This window comes from Barbatula barbatula (assembly GCF_947034865.1).
Source record: "Barbatula barbatula genome assembly, chromosome: 20".
In the NCBI taxonomy this organism is placed as follows: domain Eukaryota; kingdom Metazoa; phylum Chordata; class Actinopteri; order Cypriniformes; family Nemacheilidae; genus Barbatula; species Barbatula barbatula.
In genome coordinates, this window is record NC_136783.1 from 8,712,884 (window position 1) to 8,734,860 (window position 21,977).

General features: G+C 37.6%; 1 protein-coding gene across 1 annotated transcript in view; it reads left to right on the forward strand.

Annotated features, from left to right (window-relative positions):
* Positions 1 to 21,977, forward strand: part of cpne5b (copine Vb) — a 100,562-nt gene that overhangs the window by 55,172 nt on the left and 23,413 nt on the right. Inside the window, exons 7-13 of the mRNA XM_079482728.1 lie at positions 665 to 728; positions 10,367 to 10,470; positions 11,805 to 11,909; positions 16,268 to 16,309; positions 16,636 to 16,711; positions 18,924 to 18,977; positions 21,122 to 21,183. Of these exons, the coding sequence (XP_079338854.1) occupies positions 665 to 728; positions 10,367 to 10,470; positions 11,805 to 11,909; positions 16,268 to 16,309; positions 16,636 to 16,711; positions 18,924 to 18,977; positions 21,122 to 21,183 (507 nt within the window). The remainder of the gene's footprint in view (positions 1 to 664; positions 729 to 10,366; positions 10,471 to 11,804; positions 11,910 to 16,267; positions 16,310 to 16,635; positions 16,712 to 18,923; positions 18,978 to 21,121; positions 21,184 to 21,977) is intronic.

Here is a 21,977-nt window from a genome sequence, read left to right on the forward strand (position 1 = left end):
CTGTTCCGTTAAACAGCTATATTACAACAACAACTTATCTTGTTTCTAACAAACTGACAAACCAATGTTGCTCACATTATGATCCGAATCAAAGCAACCTCATCTGGGGTGATTTTAGACGATCTTTCTCTCTAACGGCTCTCTCTGCTGGAAAGTAACGTTATCTCCATAGATCTCTATGAGTATCTCCACTAGAAGCCTTATTACCGCGGATCCTAAAGCTTCTCTGCTGGAAAGTCTTATAATATTAACGTAAGGCCTGACTTTTATCCATCTTTTTATCCTTAAAATTGTGTAATAAATGAATCATCGCTCTTTCTGCAGTCTTTTTAATGCCTGCATGACCTCTTCCCTACTTCAACATGAGAATACTCTGCCGATGACGTCTTTTTTGTACTGTGGTGGTGTTTCGAAAGTTAGGGGTTAGCGGAGAACTGAGAGATTGGTTGCAATTGTCAGAGTCACCATTAGTGGCCGCTATCAATCCCATCCTAGACCTTTATGGCAAGGCTTCAGCCTACACATATTTTGGTTTTGGTGTGTTTTATGTTTTTTTAGGAAGACCAAAATAAAACTAATGGAAACTGATTGGATCTGCCGAATGAATTAATATACTTTAAACATAAGGGACAATTGTGTGATATTATCTCATCTCTGTTTTTAGGGGGATAACAGGGAAGACCTGCGGTACTATCATCTTAACTGCTGAGGAACTTGGGAACTGCAGGGTAAGTTTGTCTTGAGACATACTTCTATTGTGTTTTATCTCATTCTGAAAAGGTTAAAAAAGGCAAAACGTGTTTAAAGCAGAGGCCTGCATTTTTTCTCTGACCAAATTTGTCTCATTAAAGCGCTTGTCTCTTGTCTTCCTGTGAAGGTCATTAAAATAAGCGCTGACTTATTTAAATAGTCACTGATGAAAATGTGTTCTTGCAGTTTTGTTTTTATTGACAGTTTTAATTGACAAATTGGTTCCTTATTATATTTATTTATTTATTATTACCAAAGGCATAGATTTATTTTGACATTGTTGGGGACATAAAATTGGTCTGAAGAGCCGCATTGCCACAAAAGTTAAGTCGCCGTTTACTTGATTTTAAACAATATAATCATTTAACAAAACTTAAAATTGTTTTTTATTGTTGGCACCCTCATTTTTACACTGTCTATTTCTGGCTACGGCATGATCAGTTTAATTAGAAATACATCAGAATATACAACTAGCTACTTTTTATATACATTCACACTGTTAAAACTACTGTAGACTGACTGTTCAATAGACACTAATTAATTTAAATTAAATGACACAATTGGTGCGTGGCATCTAAACAATTCAAAGCTCTCATTTTAAACACAAAACAAAAACTATACTGTAGATTAATTGTCAACCTAACATGTGTCACAGTACTGAATTTCACAACTAACTTACTACCATGTCATTGTTTGACCTCACCTGTGACCCTGCCTCTCCACAACATGACAGGACTGCTTCTGTCACCTGGCCAGACAAAATAATGTATTAATGCATTCCACATTGACACATTTATGCCTTAGATATCTAATGCTTACTATAATCATTACAAATGCCATAGACAAAAGCAATTGAGAAAAAGTACAAGTGGCTTACTTTGGTTTGTTATATATTTAAATGCATGATATGCATTTTATATTGCCTAAGACATAACCCTCGCATGGCAAAACAAATCACTAACAGTTAGACAGACATATAATTGTCATGCAATGGGAAACACACTGTTCCTGAATCAATATGAGTTCCTAACTTTTTCCTATTTTTGTCAATAAACTCTTGGTGAGAATGTTTTCTAAGGTAACCTGTATAATCAGGGTCCTCGTGACGTGTTGACAGAGCTTTGGTTGTGTACAACCGAACCGAATCAGCTGAAGCCTACGTCAGACGTTAGCGAGTGAAGGCAAAACCAAGCATAAAGCGACATGTGTTAGAGAGGCGGGACTCAAGAAAGGGAGAGCAAATCCTATTAGCAACATGAGCTACGGAGGCGGGACTCGTTGCAGAAAACAAAACAGCGCTAATTTTCCAGAACGCGTTTGTAACATTTTTCAATTACATGATTACTGGATAAATAAATGTTGAATAAAATAAGTAATAAGTACAAAATGCAAGACACAGACAGACATCAGTGATTCATTTGGTCGAAATTATAGGTAGGGACTATTTGGTGTTCCCTGAATATAGGGACACATCCCTAACTAAATCGACACCCTTGATTTATTACATTCTTCCATATATTGACGATGCATATCTCACTGTCCTGTGCATTACTGGTCAGATTTCTTTTAGCGTTAGAAATTAACCTTTAACCTTTAAACCAAACAACCAAATCATTATCCTACATAGGCCAGCGGGGAAGGTCTTCTGTTACAGAGATCAATCACAGTGTGATTTTACAGAGCATGGCATATTGTCGATAAGAAAGAGCACATTTCACCTTCAGTACAAAGAACCACTGGAGGAGTAAGTGTCTTGTGATATGAGCAATATGAGACTTCTTTGTGAAGCGTTTCAGTGCGTTCTGCATCATGCACACTGCTCTCTTGCTAGGACTGTGACCTGACTGTGTTCTGTGAAACACCTTCATTACAATTTCAAAAGGATTTTCAACCGCTGTACCTCTCTGGATCAATGGAAGGGTTCATTTGTAGTTCTTCTTGCACCGCTGCCCGTATTTTACACACCAAAGCTTTCATTTGCGCACAAGGTTGCATGATCACGACATGGTGGACTCTTGTTGTCATGCTTCCAGCCTAGATCTCTCCTGTGGGCTCACAAGTCAAGAGCCTTTCAAAACCTAATGCAGTTCAGGTCCTTCCTTCCTCATTAAAGAAAAAGTGTGAAGCGGTATTTAAATGAAGCTTTTAATGTTTACAAGCCCTCTGAGAACATACAATTGATTAGAGGGCAAAATTTCAGCAAGGTCTTGTAACTAAAACCCATCTTTGCCCCCTGGGTTTAGACCTCAAAGTGCAATGGTTACGTGGAGGTGTCTTATTTTTTCAATGTCAGAATTGTTTTTCTGCTCCTGTCGTAATGAACTATGTACAGAAGGTATTTTAAGTTTTACGTTTTTGGTCTTGGTTTGATGAGGTTTAGATAATTGTGTTGGAAAACAAGATATATTCACTTGAGAAACAAAATGGCACAAGCATTTAGACCTTCATCTTCTAACAACATTTTGTGATGTTTTCGCGTAAAACAAGAAAAAGCTGTTTGCCATTGGGGTAAGAAAAATAATCTTGTTTTCCCTTTTGAATTGGATTACTTTTCTTACCCCATTGGCAAACTGCATTAAGCAAACATGTCTTGAGTAAACACATCACAATTTTTTTAGAATTCTTTAAAACCAAGAAAAAATCATTTTGTTTCATTTTGCTACTCAAAGAAATAAAATAAATCTCATTTTAAGTTGATCTTATTTACGGATGTTCAGTAACACTTTAAAATAAGGTGCTATTTGTAAACAATTATTTTGCTTTAGCTAACATGAACAAACAATCAACAATACTTCTACAGCATTTATTAATATGAATTCATGTTAATTTCAGCATTTACTAATACAATATTAAAATCAATCACAGAAATATTGAATGATCTTCAAGGTTCGTTTAGTGTACTCAAATTAAAACCTTGAAGGCTTTTTTGTTTATTGAAATCAAATGAAATATTGGCCTAAAATGATTGAACAAAAATGTAAAGAAATGTAGCCTCAGAAATAAACTGAAATAAGTTTAAAGCACTTAAATTATAATAATAATTATAAACTAAACTAAAACTAAAATTGATTAATCTTATATAGCAACATAAACAAATAAACAATAAAATCTATTATTTTATCAACTAAATATTTCACAAAAATGTAAATAAAACTCTTATCTAAAAATGAAAGCTAATTTAAAACATAAATAAGATTTTAATTCTGATAAAATGACAACTATCATAAGTCTGCACTACTCATGTCACCCCAACACTATCTGACATTTTTTTATTATGCATGTAGAGACTCTTCTCTTGAGAAGCAAGGACACACTCAGCATTGTGTCTTGCGTAATGCACCGTAGCAACAGTGAGAAAAGGTTCTTGTAATGATTCATCAGCATAGTATGAGTAAGCTTGGGAAAATCGATCTTAAATTCTGTAGCCTGCTAACGACTCTTGCTTATTCCCCTATAGGCTTTGTAGAATTGTTATCAAGAACAAATACGTTTAAAAAAGCTGAATTGAAGCAAGCTAAATGAGATGTGTTCCACTGCAACGTTGAGGCTGTGCCAACAGAATAACAGGCTAGCATCCGCCCCCCTACACATCTGTACCATCTGTTAATGTGAGTTGCCAAAGAGCAGGAGATGGAAAATTAAACGGCACATTTGGCATTTATCTGTCAATATTTATCAATATGTATCACAGATTATTATGCTATGTTAAATTATGTGTTAAATAGAGAAATTGATTTGACACTGATATTATTGATCTTCGTCTTTCAAGCGTAAGCATAAAGTGATTGTCTCTATTGAAAAAATGCAAATAGATAGTTTGACAATATTAATAGATAACCTTATTATCTGACTGACCCTTCAAAGCTATCAAATGATAGCTGACTTAAATCATGTCATTGGCTTATGAATGATTCTACTTTTAGTAGTAAATGTGTTTTAGTGCTGATTATATCCTTTTTGGTTTTAGCCAATATAATATCTGCTTTGGAGATATTACTTCCCAATGCTGGTCCATTGAATTTTGGACACTGAAACCACAGGGTGTTTTACATGAAAGCTGATGCTCTACAGATGCCGCAGTGCCTCACATGATCTTTTTGTCCTCACTGTAGGACATCTTCCCTCAGCTGTGGTTTGGGTTTCAACTAAGTACATTTGTATCAATAATTTTCACTCAGTTTACTCACTAAAAACAGTTGGGTTAGAATATAGTCAATAAATAACCCAATGCTGGACTATAGCTCCGACCTATTGTGTGGGTTACTTTAACCCAATATATTGGATTACAAGTTTAACCCAACTGTTGGGTTATGATATAACTCATTTGTGCCAACATGTTATTTTTTATTTTATTTTTATTGTTATATTTGTTGTTTATCATTTTTGTCCATCCCATTTATTATTACTTTATTGCAGTGTAAACAAATAATGCATAGAACATAGAAATACCTTTATAATTCTTTATTTCCAGAATAAGTTTTGGTTGCAGTTGTTTTATTAATGTACTTCCTTTTATCATATCATCATAATTTTAGTGCCTCAAATAAAAATGATCTGAGATGCTAAGGAAACCTTTCTCATTCGCGTATACGTTTTCCAATAAAAAAGCGAACGAACAGAAATGTTTAAAAGTTTTAATAAACTTCCATAATCTTGCATCAGGTCCCTGCTGATTTTCACCCCAAAAGAACCCATAGTGAAAGAGGAGACTGTACTGACATACTGTTTGTATTTGCCCACATTCTATGTGTGAGGCAGAGAGAAAATGTAAAGCTCCTGTTTCCTTTACAGCTAGGGACATGTGTGTTTATGAGGCTTTAAGGAACTCCAGAGATTGAGCTGCATTATTTTGCAGCCTTGGGTTGCGTGTGGGTAAAGATTGCATCCTTGCACATCTTCAATGTTCCACTCATATGCAGTTTTCCTAAAGGGTGTCCTATTTAGGGAATGCGCACCTCCGGCGGAGATTCAACCACCTCATTTCAACTGGTGTCAGGGATGATTTCTAGAAAGCTGCATGGCAGAGAACCCTGCCGCAGCAAAGCTGTCACGTGAAGTCACCGGGGCATCATTCGCCACCAGGAGGGTGTAAAAGAGGACTAGATAGCTCTCATCTGCCATGCCACACCACATCTTAACCTCTGGATGGATGGGGAGAGGGAACTGTAACCAAAATGGTTGACTTTAGAGGATAGTTAAAAGCACACAAAGAAATGTCAGTATTCCAAAGCTCGGAATTTGTTGATATGACGAAAAATGAGCTTTAACAGCAGTGCATAGCACTTTTAAATGTAAAAGCGCATTCATCAGCAGTTGAGGTGTATTTGCATGTCATCAGAATTCAGAGGGCCGCAGGACTTCAACAGCAAAGTGTGATTACTAAGAGAGAGACACCAGCGCTCTGCAGATAACAGGACTGCTGAACATGTGGGGTTAGATTAGAGTTGCGTGAGTCCGGCCACGCTATCCCCCATTTAAGAGGATGTAATCTACAACACACTGCACTTTTAAGAACTTGATTTGGATTTTTGTCTAACACTTTGTAAAGTATGTGGACTGTCAACAGAAGCAGAGGGAAATGTTGTTGCCTAAATGTTATTGCACAGCAACTAAATGGAGTTTGCAGTGTGTTTGATTTTAACTTGTCATCTCTTATCTTTTAACATGAATATAGCGATATGCTATTTACACTAACTGAAAATTGCTGTATTGTTAGTGTATTAAGTAGAAATAGTAATTAGATGCTATTGGTAGGCTACTTATAAATAGTGTTAGATAACATTGTGCAATAATAGCAGAGTGCAAATTGTTTTATTTATATAAATGATGGCAACTTATTGAGATATAATAAAGCCCTAACCTTACCCTAAACGTTATGAATTAAAATGAATTTTAAGCCTTAAAATCAATTTTACTGAAAACAAATGCCTTTATGATATGCACTGTGATAGAAAAAGGTATAAAAGTGTTTTCTATCACAGTGCAGTTCCAGAACCCTGGTCTCCCATGCCATGCTATACAGAGTTTACACTTTATGACACTGTGCTGAGATCTCAATGGGCACTGCTCACCGTCCATGGCTGCCTGCTGGGATCAGTTATGGCTTGTTCGTTAAGTGGGGTGAACCGGAAAGAGAACCCAGATTCAGGCAGCGGTGGTACGGAAACAAGACTTTAATAGGGACAAAACTAAATCCACGATGGGGGAACAAGGACAGGACTAAATGACCAAACAGTGAAAATAACACTTTCCAGGGAAGTCAAACGAGAGGGGCGGGGCCAAAGACGAGACCATCGTTTATAAGTTTATAAGTCTTATGGTGTATTTCAGTCATCAGGTTACAAATGTTTTGCATTTTTTGCATGCAGTATTTGGGGCTCTTATTTATTAATTCATGCATTGTGGGGCCTAGTACACATGATTGAACTGTGTTGGAAGTGCATAAATGGTTTTAACTGGAAAACTGAGCTCATGATAGACAGACAGACAGACATAACAACACATTGAATGGTTATTTTGTCTGAGTTATATCCCGTTATATGCTTTATCAGTAAAGGTAAAGATTTACCTTTATCTTTTTTCTATATAAATCTCCAAATTTGATTATTCAATTCCTGAATTGAATTGATTATTAATGTGCAGAGCACATGCCCATTTTGCCCTTTCACTCTGAAGTGCCCTTTTGTGAGGGTGTTTTTTCATATATCCAGATTTAATTGATTCAATAACGCACTTTGAACCATTTATGCGCAAACAGTTTCTTTGACGTGTCCAGTACAACGCGTCAATAGCTTCTAGCTGCGTGACGCGACACAGCGCAACGCTACAGCGGTCCCATCTGGTGCGCGGCTAAAGGGCTGCGTCAATCTATCTCAGAATGTGTCAGGCAGCGCACCAGTACTACATTCTCTTTCGTGCTTGAATGAACAAAAACACACAAGATTACACCTTAAAGCACATTTTGCTTTGTTTTTCTTAAGCACAAAGCAAAATGGGGAACGTGTCAGATCTGCGCAGACTGTCAGCTCTTAAAGAGGCCGCATTCTTAAACTTGCTGCTGTCACTAATGTTAATCTAAGAACAAAAGAAAAGAATGATTGTTTTTTGTAGCTTTAATGAGTTTTCTTCTGTATTTAATTTAGAATTTAGCCATAAAGACTGTTTGGGGTGTTTGAGAGCTTCATTCAATTCCTGTATATTTCCAACCTGTTATTTACATTTAGTCATTTGGCAGACGCTTTTATCCAAAGCGACTTACAGATGAGGAAACATTGGAAGCAATTATAACAACATAGGCAACAAAATACACAAGTGCATCAAAACGAGTCCATTAAACCCTAGCACAGTATACAAAGCGAAGAATAGTGAGGTAAGTATTTATTTATCCTTTTTAAGAAGGAAAGGGAAAATGATTATTAATAGTGAATAAATCTTAAGCGTTTGAGACTATTATTTTGTTTGATTTAATTTGTCATTAAGATCTGACCAATAAAGGGGGGGTGCCCTTTTTCAATTTCAGCACATGCCCCTGAAAAATTGTTTACACGGCCCTGCATTTTATAGTCTTATTGCAGGTTATTTATCAGCACACATTTTCCTGAAGAATAAAGGATGTTTGTTTTTAATCCTTAATCACAATGTAATAACTTCCTCCTCCTCTGAAATTACTTTCCAATAGATAAAACCACAGAACAAGAACAATTATATTAACCCATGTTATTATTTCATACATCCAATCAAATCTGGGTATAAAAACCTCACACGTATTCCCACTGATTATATAGTTACACTTGTATTTCACTGTAGTTAAAACATCATAAACCTTGTTTTAACCTTTCGAACTGGTTGAAAGCAGTATAAAACATGTTTGTTTGTTGCGCATGCTTGATCTTCTCTGCATTACCTTATTGACCGCTGTCTCTCTTGAGTCCACTCGCTGTGGGCGTCCAGGAGTTGTTTGTCTCATTTGTGAGTGTGCACGAAGCTCACATAATGTGGTGTAGGTCTCTTCTTCGGCTTTGCAAACATTTGATGCTAATCCGCCCTCTAGTCACAATGTGTCATAAAGGCGGCATATGTAAGAAACAATGACAACTAAGAAGACAAGGAAAAAATATTAATATTTTGGCAGAGCAAGAGTACAGGGAATATCTTTAGCATGGGAAGGAAAATGTGATTTCCAGGGAGCACTTCGAACAGAGAGCCTGAGAGTATAAGAGAACTGGAACGCTTTCATTTTGGCAGTGTCAATCATCACAGGTAGAACAGAGAATCTCACAGATGCTGTCAAACCAAGAGGCTTTAGTGTGTTATTTAAATGGAAGGGAAACTTAAAGGGATAGTTCACCCAAAAACTAAAATTATTTTGAATGGACACAAAACCAATGCAAGAGACCGCCGTTGTTTGGTTACCAACATTCTTCTCAATATCTTCTTTTGTGTTCTGCATGTTTGAAATGACAAGAGGGTGAGTAAATGGTGACTGAATTTTCAATTTTGGGTAAACTGTTTCTTTAACTGCATGTGATTGGCTGAAATACAGACAGAATCAATTAAAGGGGCCATTGGTTGCTTAGGATAATGGTGCGGCAATTGTTGTCATGAAAGAGAAGAGAAGCTGTCTTGAGGTAACATATGTGTTGTCATATACAAAAAACACAGTCCGACAAAGCCTGTTTTGCGCCTTTATTTTAAAGAGTGTAGATCAGCCATGATTTACCTATACGGTATTTAGAAGAATGTTTCACATTATAGGCTGTTTGTTAACCTTTCAGCTGCATTTCATGGTTGCAATGACTCTCAGTAGTCTCTTCTAGAAAGGAATGAGCGTTTAAAACGTGCAGTCACGTGACTGTCAGTGAGCAACACATCTAACTGCATTGCCACACCTCTGGGGCACAAGTGGCAACAGCACTGCGGTGAGGAGAACAGGCCGCAATTTATAACAGGATCGTGTTGTACTCACAGGAGCATTTAGATACTGAACTGTTTCACCAGCGGCTTGTACTGCTGAGTCCAAATAAAAGCCCTTAGATTTCCAGCCAGCGTCTACATTACTCACCATTATAAATATCTCTGCAATGCACTGTATAACTTATATAGATTTCAAATCTAAAAAAAGAAAAATCCTCAAATCCTACATGCTTGAATTTAGCATATTTTCCACACTGAATGTGCAATCTGATTCATGTCCATAATGATCAACCCGTTGCATGAAATGTCTAATCTACCACTGCTTTATATAGATATTTTCAAAACGATCATCATGACAGTTTTGCAGAAGCTGACCTCAGACCGGAACGCTGAGAGATATAACCTTTGCTTTTCAGACGGATTCTTGACATTTTCCTACATCGTTCAGCTGCGGCACTGAACAGAACTCAAATCTTTGAGTCTTTGTTCAGACTTCATTACTTGTTTTCTTTCATTTTTTGCGGGTTTGTATCTACAAGATGTAGTTTTAATGAGCCTCCTGTTCTCCCCGAGGAGTTAGATGAAAGTGTGGAGAAAAGTATTCTCTCTGCATTGTTATTAAAATGCTTCATGCATTGCGGTTTTTGTTTTTTCTGACAACACAAGAAAATAAAATTGAGGACTTTTTGTTGTTTCTTTGTAGGACAGCGCTACAATGCAGCTTTGTGCCAACAAACTGGATAAAAAGGACTTTTTCGGGAAATCCGATCCATTCATGGTCTTCTACAGGAGTAACGAAGACGGCACGTAAGTGTCTCATGTCTTATGTAAATAATGTGAACTATAGTATTGCATTAAGTAGACTCCAAAACATTTTTCTATTTTTGTCTTTGTTTCCAGTACAAATATCAAAACATTTTAAATTAAGATATATTTACTCGGAAAGCAAAATATATTTCTAAAAGCAGTGGATGCTTAAGTGGATGCTTAAAACAAGTAAAAATATATTATGATAGGGTAAGAAAACGTAACTACTTGATTCTAATTTATTTAAGTCTTTTTAGTTTGTTTTAAGAGTAAACTCACTACATTTGACTTTAAATAAATGTTTTTCTTTAACTCATAATCTGTTATCCGTAAACGTTATCAATTGCTGTGCTCCTATTGGTTCTTCATGAGAAGGCCATAATAAGGGCAGACACTGCGACCCAAAATTTCAACATGGTCTGAATTTTGTCGAGGGGAGGTCAAATTTCTTCACAATATGTTCACAAGTGATTAGAGAATGCAGATTTTGGATTACAGAATAAATCTAAACAATACTACGGCTTCGTGCAGCCATCTTATGATCTGTAAAATTATATTTCCTATGTTTCAAAGCACCTACCCTCATACTGTGAGTCTGACAAAACATCTCTCCAGAGACACATATGGGCCGAAAATGGCTCTCTGTCTGTGTGCAGAGGAACAGGAAAAGACCTTCTATACTGGTATTACCCAGATTGCCCCATGAAAGCTTCTTTACTTAAGTGACCATGGATTCATGCTTTCAAGTGCTGTGATGTACTTTTCCATTTTGTTTTCGAGAGTAAAAATGCTCAGCGGCTGAAAAGTCTCTGCAGAGGCTTTGGATGAGTCAGATGTTGCTTAAAAACAGGTTTGGAGTGCTTTAATGATGCTCTCAGGCTCCGATGAAGGCGCTCATTAGCAAACGTTAAATAATTTGTGTTTGTAAAAGGGAAGGATGTTACTGTTTGTAGTGAGATAATTAATCTTAAATGCAATTTTAAACTTTGAAAGATGTGTAGACTTTTGGTCCTCCTTGGGCGAAATGCTCACTATAAATATTTATATATAATATATAGAGAGAGAGAGATCTGTCCTTTACAGCGTGAGGCATATGAATAGAAAGCCAAGGTGATGTTCAAAAATCACAGACAGTTTAGTGATAAACTAATCTTATACTTCACTAACCAGGCAGATAATAAAGCAGCGTTGTGAATGTACTGTCCATATGGGTTGTCAGTCAGTTTGACAGTCATGAGATGAGCAGAGCAGGTGGCTGATGTCAGTTGCGTCTGATCAGAGTTGTGTCTCATCTTCACGTCTTCCCTGTGTGTCTTCCTTCTCTCAACGTGAAGGTTTACAATCTGCCATAAGACAGAAGTGGTGAAGAACACATTAAACCCTGTTTGGCAGCCATTTACCATCCCAGTCAGAGCTCTCTGCAACGGCGACTATGACAGGTAACACATAACACGCACATACTGCAACACCTGTCATTCTGAAATTAAACGGCTGTAGGGCTCTAAAGACATCATTTCTATATGGGTGTGTCTGTACATAGGCACTTCTACTGTATGTATCAGGGATGTTATCCAAAAAACTTAGTTTTTTTATTAAAACTGTTTTTCATCCCTTCCTCTGTTCATTTAGATACTCGAATGTCTTCTATGTATAGACCCTTGGAAGATCGTTCCAAAAATGATTTACTCAGTATTCAAGTGTCTGTTGAATTTCAACAAAATCAAACCTCAGGTGTGACAAAGCCATCCAACAGCCTGACAAGACACATGCAAACTCTGATAAAAGACCTTCTATTATTTTCACCTGTTTCTCCAGTTTTCATTTTCTACAAATTAATGCAAGTGTATGAAATAATGTAGTAAAGCTTCATGTCGTGTTCACTATGAATTTGCGATCAAGGTGCGGATACAAACACATGCGAACTTTGATCAGAATGAAAGAGATGCGATTAACATGTTTACATGCCATCTTATTGCGATTAAAATCGGCATGCGTAACATATGGTACTACGATTTTTCTTACTATGATAATGAGGTTAATGACATTATTTAGACCAAAATATGGGTCAGGTTTAAATCATGTTTAATGGCAATATTGCCAATTTCTCATTCTAACCGCATTATGAAGGTGCATGTAAATGTAGTCAATTGTGCACATGCATATACTTGGTACAGGCACTTACTGCATATGTTTGATCTGCTCATCCCCTCACACATCTGATAGAGCATAATTCGCCTCCCTGTTGTTACCAGTCAGCTCGGGGAACCAGAACCGTGTGTCAAATTAATTTAGTTCTTGGGAGGCTCCTACCTTTGTGCGCTCCGGCTGCTCTCCAGGGTTAATCTTTCATGACAGGCACCACGCTGCAATACGCTACAGAAATGCGGTGCATGCCATGCAAAATCAAGAAGCATGAAGCCTTTGACAACATTTCATGGTGCCTGCATTCAAGAGACGTGGACTACATCTACAATTTATGCTTTTTTTCTGGGGCGGTTTCTTAAAGAGGCGGTGTGTGCTGTTTAATGTATAGATATGAATACGGTATGCATACGGCTCTGTACATACTGTAGCTCAGTCAAACATCACTCTGTTTGTTTAAGCAACTCACATTTTACTTTTAAACTAGAAGAGCATTCTGAAACTCCAAATCTTTTGACTGGCCATTGTGCTTATAAACATTCGAGAGCTTTAAGCTCCTCTTATTCTCTTTTCTGGCTCATCCTACTCCAACTCTGCAATATTTTTGACAGACCAAATGGATCATGAGGGATCAGCAGGGAATAAAAAGCAGGATAGTTTGGGTATACACAAAACATATTCTGACTGAATGTTACAAGCTGTGATAGCACTGCAGGTGGTTATTGACTTTATACACAGAGATCAGGGCAGTCCCTCATGTTAAAGTTTCCAAAGAGAACACCCTCAATTCATCGCCTGTGTCATTTATTAAGAGGGTGACAAATTACAGCTACCGAGGCCATTAAAATAGATGTCAGCGTGCATCCATTCCAAGACTAAAGAGGAACACTCCTCCAAGCATTGCTGCTGTTTTATTTTCATCTCTATTAATAAGTGTGACTAAGGAAACGAATCACAGATGTTCTTCTTTTAGACTAAGAATAAACTGCAGGGAAGCAACATGCTTCGTTTTATCTTAGTAAAACATACTACAAAAGTTTAGAAATTGTCAGAGGATTTAGATTTTCGCTTTAAATCTTTCTCCGGCATACAATGGCTGTCATACAGACTTTATAAATATATAAATATAAATATATAAATATTTCACCAAGACACTGCAACAGTTTTGCGTTGTTTACATCTGCCGTGGATTTTCAATCCCACACAATGGGTTTTCACGCCCTCAAATGTTCGCGCCCGCAGCAAGCAGAAACTCTAAATCAACAGTCAGGTTTGAGGTCAGTGCATGGGAATAAAAAAACAGCCATGGATTGTACCTCCAGCCTGCATCTCGTCGCAGTTGGGGCTCAGAGCGCAATCTATTTTCTTCTCTTCTGTTGTGAGGTTTGATAGACAGATGCCTAGGGATCCGTTGCGGCAGCTGCACTCTCCTACTGTCAAAGAACATGACACACAGGTGATAGACGCACAGAGAGGTGCTGACTCAATACTTTGAAGATAACGAACGTCAAAAGATGCAGCCGCCCACAATCCCGCGAAGGGAGCGCGTTTTTGATGCCTTACTTCCTCGACTACAGGAGATTGTGTTTTTGCATTCGCTTCAGAGGGGTGTGCATTTTAACTGGTGAGGTTGGCTAAACTTTTTGCCTACGAGTGCGTGTTGGTGAAAGAAAGTTGTAGAAACAACCAGCACTTTTTGTGTTGGCCTCAAAACCTTTACAAATGGGTCAGGTTTTGCTTTAACAATGTATCGCTTATGCTCATTGTACTGTATTCTTTAGTATTATTGAGAAAGGAGACCAATTAGAGAGCATGTTGGGTACTCGCATTTCTTTTTTGAATAACTGTGTGTTCCCCAGAAGGAGTAAGAATCTAGGAATAGTGGATTCTTGCTAGTAAACGAAAAAAGATTCAACGTCCGGGCACTCACATAGTGATGATATTTTCAAAGCATTTATTTACAAGGCCACATTTAAAAAAAGGCCCAAATAAACAGACTAAAAAAGGTTATTCAGAAAGTTCACCAAAGGGGTTTTCCTACCATACCCCAATTCACAAATGTACGCTTAGGAAAATGATTTGTAAATTAATCTGTGGGGTGCGATTTTGTGGGAAATTAAAGTTCTTACTTCTAAACACAAAAGGAGATGCTTTTTCGTGCAGTAAAGGTGATTTGGACCAGAGGTTAACTTTTGTGTTGAAAATGCAAATCATAATGTACCATAAATCATTTCCTTACACGAGTCATTCTATATATATATATATTTTAAATAAACTAGGTGGTTGAATAAAAAAATCTAATATAATATAATAAAAACATAGTGTTGTAAAACAATGTAGATCTTATTGAAAGAAATTGCACTTCTTTGTTGTGTATTATACATAACTGTCATGATCGGGGTGGTGAGACAAGGACAGAGGACCCAGGCGCAGACAGCGGGTAAGGGGTTAACACAAGACATTAATAATAAAACAAAACCCACAAGGGGGTAAGATAACAAAACAGGGGAATATGATAAAAAGGCAAGACTGGAATGGACTAATACAAACTACACTTTAACAAGACGGAAATTAACTTTTAACATGGACTAGACTAGACTAGAAAGACACAATGAACAAGCACAGGACAGAAGACAAAGGGGCAATAAATTAGGGAACAAATCAACAGGGGAACAGGTGTGGGGCATGAAATAATTAACAGCAATAACGAGGGAACGAGAGGACAGGAACAGAGAAGAGACCGGTGAGAGTACATGGCAAGCCATAAGGGCCAAAAAATATCTCTCCACACAAAACATGAGGCTCTGTCATGATCCTGCCTCTAGACCAAGAGAATCATGACACATAACTGTCTGTCATTGCTTTCTCTACTAAAATACATTTAAAGCTGCTTTGCAACAATGCGAAACTGTGACATTTTTATCAGAATTTATTGTTCACCTCTCAAACATTTTATAACAGGCTTTGTTTTGCTGATTCAGTGAAGCGGTTACCACCTCAACTTCTCGCTGCACAAATTAATGGTATCATTGGATCATTTCAGTGATTAAAGCTCAGTGTTTAGCTTCTTTGTAAGTCAACATGAAGACAGCAAAACCAATGCGGGCACTCAAGAACATAAATTTGTACTTTTATTCTGCAAACACTCTAGTTGTCATAAAAATTTTGACTTTTTCTCATAAATGGTTGTAATGATTTGTGTGGGAGTTCTGGATGGATGTAAACAGGAACGCATTTGTGCTAGCAGAGCTGCAATGCTTTCTGAAATGCGTCTCAGTGCACAAACACAAATCGTGCTAATGAGCTAGCTTCAGGAGCGTATGCTTCATCCTCATTAATATGGGCAGTAGCTAGCATTTTTCAGTCAATTTTGTTGTTTTAAGCCGTTGAGTAAACACCTGCTACAGGACGCGCTCACCGACCGGCACTGTTTCTGTTTTAATTGTGACTGATGACTCAATTTAGCCGCTAGCAGCAAGAGACCAATCAACGCGAGTCGAACAAGCTTCAATGTTTTAAACAAATAGCTGAAGAAATTCCTCTGAATCAACAAATTTAACCCATTTGATTTATTTAGTCAACTTTGCTGTTTCAAAGTGCTAAATAATAAAATGATTTGTCAAACACACCCCATTTTTTTGTTGTTGTCTTGTAGAACAATCAAAGTGGAAGTGTACGATTGGGACCGTGATGGCAGGTAAGACAACCGGTTCTTTGTATGGTTTGTCTAAATGTGGAAGAGACAGTTCAACCAAAATACAAAATTCTGTCATCATTTACTCAACCTCAAGTTGTTCCAAATCTGTACAATTAGTAGTCAATGGTGTCCAACACCTGTTTGGTTACATGCATTCTTCCAAATATCTTTCTCTGTGTTCATCACAACAAAGACATTTCTCCTTTTGGAACAACTTGAGGGTGAGTAAATGATGACAGAATTTTCATTTTTGGATGAACTATCCCTTTATTATAACAAAAAATGAAAAAGGTGTTGTCTCACCTGTGAATCTTCTCACCTTTTAGCCACGATTTCATCGGTGAATTCACCACCAGCTACAGAGAACTAGCCCGAGGTCAGAGCCAGTTCAATGTATACGAGGTGAGATAATGCTACATGGTTTCCTCTACCCTCTACGCTCACTGCGGTAAACGTTTTCTTTCTAAGAAAAGTTATTAAAGTTATTTTACAGAATATCCTGGCTGCTTTTAAATATAAGGAAAGTAAAGAAGAGCAAAAAATGTCAAGGTTCAAATTGAACAAAACCTTGTGACAGGTGCCGTAATCTTTTTCAGCCAAATCATAAATCATGATCAACAATCTTTTCAACCTTCAGTGTTTTAATTCAATATGAAAGTTATTGATCATTCAGATGCCTTAAAAATATTCTATGCATTAAAGTTAAATGCATTCCATTTTATGTTTCTAACTCTTAATTTTGGTTATTTTTATTGCTTAAGTCTGTAATCTTGCTGCCAACATTCCCTCCAATCCCCATCCCCATGCAGTGTTCTGGGTATACAAACATCTCTTTGTTTTCTCAAACATAAAATGTCTTGACAGTACAGTTGGACGCATGCAAATAGGGATTACTTTAAGAACATTTGTAGAAATGTGAATATTTACACTGATTTTCCCTCAGCTCCTATTATGAATGTGTTGATGTTCACCAACACATTATTAAAAACCTTTTGTGGAAAAAGACGCAGTAGCGTAGCAAAATGATGTTTGTTGGGAGCTGTGCGTTCTGGGCAGATGATACATTAATTTGATCTCGTTTGAAGTAAATACACAGTAGTTGTGTACACATATGCTTCAAAAACACCAAGCCTGTTAAGTGACCTCGGATGAGATTTGGTTTGACGATGCTTCCGGAGAAAACAGGCTGTTAGGTGCTTAGTGTAATTACAGTGTAATAAGCGTTTTATTACAGTACATGACCTTTTTATACTTTAAACAGCTTTGACATTTACATCTTATACATTCCTACTCTTTTACAACCTGGGGTGGTAGGTCATGAGACCACACTGAACGTTTTCTCAAACTCTTTCATCTCCAGATCCCTACATCCTTCTCAGCACCAAGAGTCTATTTGAGTCCTTGATTGCTTTGTGTTTTGAGATGAATGGGGCGACCGGGGGTCTGCTGGCTCTTTCTTCTGTACTTCACCCTTTAGAACTAAGGGGTCATCTGAAGGGCTCCACTTTCATTTGTGTTGATTTAAGCATCATTATCTGTCTTCCTCGTGCGGATACTTTCCCACTGTCATTCTGTATCGTAGAGACAATGATCTTGACCGCATCTCTCTACCCAGCTCCTTTCAGACAACAATACGAATGGTTTATCCAACAGTTCTTGCCAAGCTTCATTACTATGGTATCATTGTACTTCACATTGGTCAGGGAGGAAAATGATTGGTGGTGTTTGCTAAGGCAAGCATCAATTTTACTTGCTCGTACACTGGGTTATACATTTAAACAGTAGCCTCTGATCCTGAATATTCAATGCATATCTGGTACGATATAGTCATACTTTCAATCGTTTAAGACAGATGTTCTCTTACAAGATTAGAAACAAAAAATCTATGGTATAATGCAATGTTAGGCGCTTTGGATAAAAGCATCTTCCATATGCATAAGTGTATTATTTGCCTGGCAGATGATGAAATGGATTCAAGGAGGGACCCAAGCTATATTTATTAGGATCTAATAGACTATGAGCAAAAATGACTTTCTTTGGCATGTCCATTTCAAAAGCATGCCAAAACACCAAACAACCCAAACCAAACCAAACCACATCCATACAGTATTAAAATCTGATATAGTGGATTAAAATCTGATTCAATCTTAACTGTCGGAATGTAGCCCGTCAGAATGCCTCATAGTGAACTGTGTGATATATTCACTTTATAGTGAGTAGTGAATGAGAGTCAGTGGTTTTGGACGCAATATGCATGAATGCATGACATGTCTCCGTAGCTTGTCTTCTCTCATCCATCGAGTTCAGCAACCCGGCGAGATGTCATGATAGACGTGAGCGGAGGCAAAATTCCCAGTTTCCTGTCCGCCCATTTCACTCTGACAGCCGCTATATGAGTAGGCTTTTAGCACTGTGAAGATGCTCATGTCATTATATGAATAAATAAAAATCAAATTCATGTGCAGTGTGAAAAATGTCATAAAGACTTAAAGGAATGCATCACCCGACATGTGTCGGGGCAGATAAAAGCATGGGCAAGCGACTGAAATATAACAATCATGTTCATTTTTACATTGTGATACATTTTTCTGGGGCTTCCCTCTCCTGTTTATAGGTGGTGAATTCGAAAAAGAAGATGAAGAAGAAGAAATATGTAAATTCAGGCACGGTGAGTGGAAGATAAGCTTATTAAACATGCTTTACAGATGTGAGCGTGCATGCAAGCATGCGTACGTCTGAGAATGCGCTCGCATGCATGCTGAAGCTTTAATTACACTTGTTTCCTGTGTTTAATTGTGTGATGGGAAAAGGGAAGACATGCACAGTGGCTTTCAGCTGTCTTCCTACAGTGATGAGTATCTCCTCTTATACGCTTTCTAATTAAAACAAGAGAGAGCTATTCTTTGTAGCTGCTCGGACACACTGGTTTCCTTTGGCAGGTTCTTATAAACCTTGTGTTTAAGCCCTCGTGCGTGTGGCTCACTGTAATCAAGAAATAGCAGAGCTTGACGTCTAAATTGGGAAAATAACCCACCCAAGGCGCAAACATTAACCAGAAGTAACGCAGCTGTGAACATTCCAATAGTCTTTTGCATCACAGATATTCCTACAGGGAAACTTGACTGGATAATGTTTGTCTGCTGTACCGTTTCAGGAGGAGATCTCAACAATCCCTATCAAATAAAGTGCTATTAGTGTCCAAATTTGTAGTTTGATTCTCTTTGTGATTTGGGTTCAGACAAAAGAAGGAAAAAATAAATGTAGTCCTGGTTTGCTTAGCGTTTACACTGGCAATTTAACAGCGAACCTAAAGATACCGAACCCGAGACATGAGTTTAATGTCCCAACGTGACCGGACAGCTTTTGTGTTGTCTATTTTGTTACTGGACTTATTGGACATCCGAAAGAATGCTGTGTGCTGGGTTATACATCCTCATTGTATGCGTGTGCATTATAGGTAGGTTTTCCAATCCGATAACTCACAAAGACCTTGTTAAAGCAGTCAAAACAGCGACAGGAATTCCTTGTTACACACAAATGCGCAGATCTACTAAACACTCTTTTCTACATGACTAAATCACTTGATTTTAAGGGTCACATCTTGTTACTGCTTCCTGTTTTTCGTTCCTTTAGATGCCTTTGGTCCGTGTTGTATTCACAATTCAATCGAACCATACTGTAGCAAAGTTCTTTTGGAGGTGGACCGAGAACATATTTTTAGAGGTCTCTATCCGCTCGTTTGGTGCGCACCAGGGATGGCAGCCCTCACATTTCCTCAAATAAAGCACATGAATAGAGCAATCGCATCAGAGTGAGTTCGTTTCAATCTTACCAAAGGTGCCATATGTGAACACACCTTTAAACTAAAAATAAGAAAGTACGCTTTGAGTCAATGTTTTATGTACTTTTACAGTATTCTTGACGTAACCTAAAGCCGATCTTTTACTTCAAATACCTTATTCATCATACAAGTTTAATCTCTTCTATGGAAAGTCAACAGGGATCGTTTTTTGGGTGACATATTCAATAAATTAGTAGTTCTAGTAGAACTAGTAGTATACTGAGAGTATACTTCAAAGTGTACTTTCATAAACTAAAAGATATGCTATTAGACTATGAGTTTATCTATAAGTTCACTAGCAGTAAACTTATGAAATAGGGGCCAATTAAGTCTGATGTAGTATTGAGGTAGTACACTACCAAACATACTTCTACATTAATACTGTACTTTCTAGAAAGTACGAATTCTTGACCCAACTATTTAGTCAGATTTGCTATCTGTACCGATGTCTGCTATCAAAAGTATTTTTCTAATCCTGCAGCGCGTGAACAATCAGCCTATTTTATAAGAAGCGCGTGAGACAACGTTGTTGATTTAAAATTGAACACAACCATAAACTCCATTAATTCTCCTAAGCAATGAAAGAGTAACATCTGAGCAATAAAAATGTCCTCTGGGTTTGTATACTGTAGGCACGTGTAAGTGGGTGGGAAGAGAATATGAAAGTAGGAATTTGTAGTGCAACAGCGTTAATGTGATATCAGCATCCCGCTTTGATTGATGGCTGTGCCAAACCTTGCTTTATTGCACTGTATTACGAGATCAGGCTGAAAACATCGCCTCCCGAGGGCCCAGCGCCCACATCATTCACTGCCTCATCAGTGCCACCAGCAACGAAAACGTATATTAAGACAATTTCTGACATTACAGAATTGTCGACTGCCAGCATCATGTGACACATGCAATAAAGAATGTGCTCATACTTTTGTTGTGGTAAATCAGTTGTCTCTTTTGATCTGTTTTTCACGCAGGTGACACTGCTCTCGTTTTCGGTGGAATCTGAGTCGACGTTCCTCGATTTCATCAAAGGAGGGTGAGTAGAGAGAAAAGCCCTCTCACAGTTGACGTGCATGTGGCAGGAACCGTGCATCTCTTTTATCCGAGTAATTTAATATGATCCGAATGAAGGTCTGAATGGTGGACCGTAGACTGATGTTTGCGGGAGTGTGGAAATTGAATGGGAATGGACTTCGTGCAAATGTCAACCTTAAGATGAAAAAAGTTTTGACTGACATTTTTTTAAATACGGATAGGTCAGATGGCGATTTTTTCAATGGTTTAAATACTCATACCCATAGTTTTTTCACATCCACAACGGAATTGTCAGATCCACAACGGTCCATATTCCTCATCAGTGGAGTCTATCATCAAAAGTTTAGTAAAATAAAAAAGATATAATAAACAAGAGAATAGTCATAAATACATTCTATGAGAATAAATGTTTCTGGTTTTGACTGAAAATGTCCTTTGCATAACGCTGGAATTTCCACATTTATTTTAGCCGTATTACAATGTGCATATACTTTCTCATTATTGCTCGGATATATGACAATCAGAGCATTGCTCTAATCACACGACGGTGTGCAGGGATTGGCTGTTCGGTTAAACTATCTGACATTTCACTAAAAGAACGGGGTCATCTCTTTGCATCAATTTGCTTGAAGCTCTCCAAAGTAGTATGACTGAATGTCACACTTCCAATCAAAATCAGATCTATACTTGTATATGTGAAAAACCCTTTCGACCTTGGTGGTTGTATGCTTGAAATTGTGGTGGGTTTTACCGTGTAGTTCTACTGTAGATATGCTGTCAGTCACCACAGCGAGA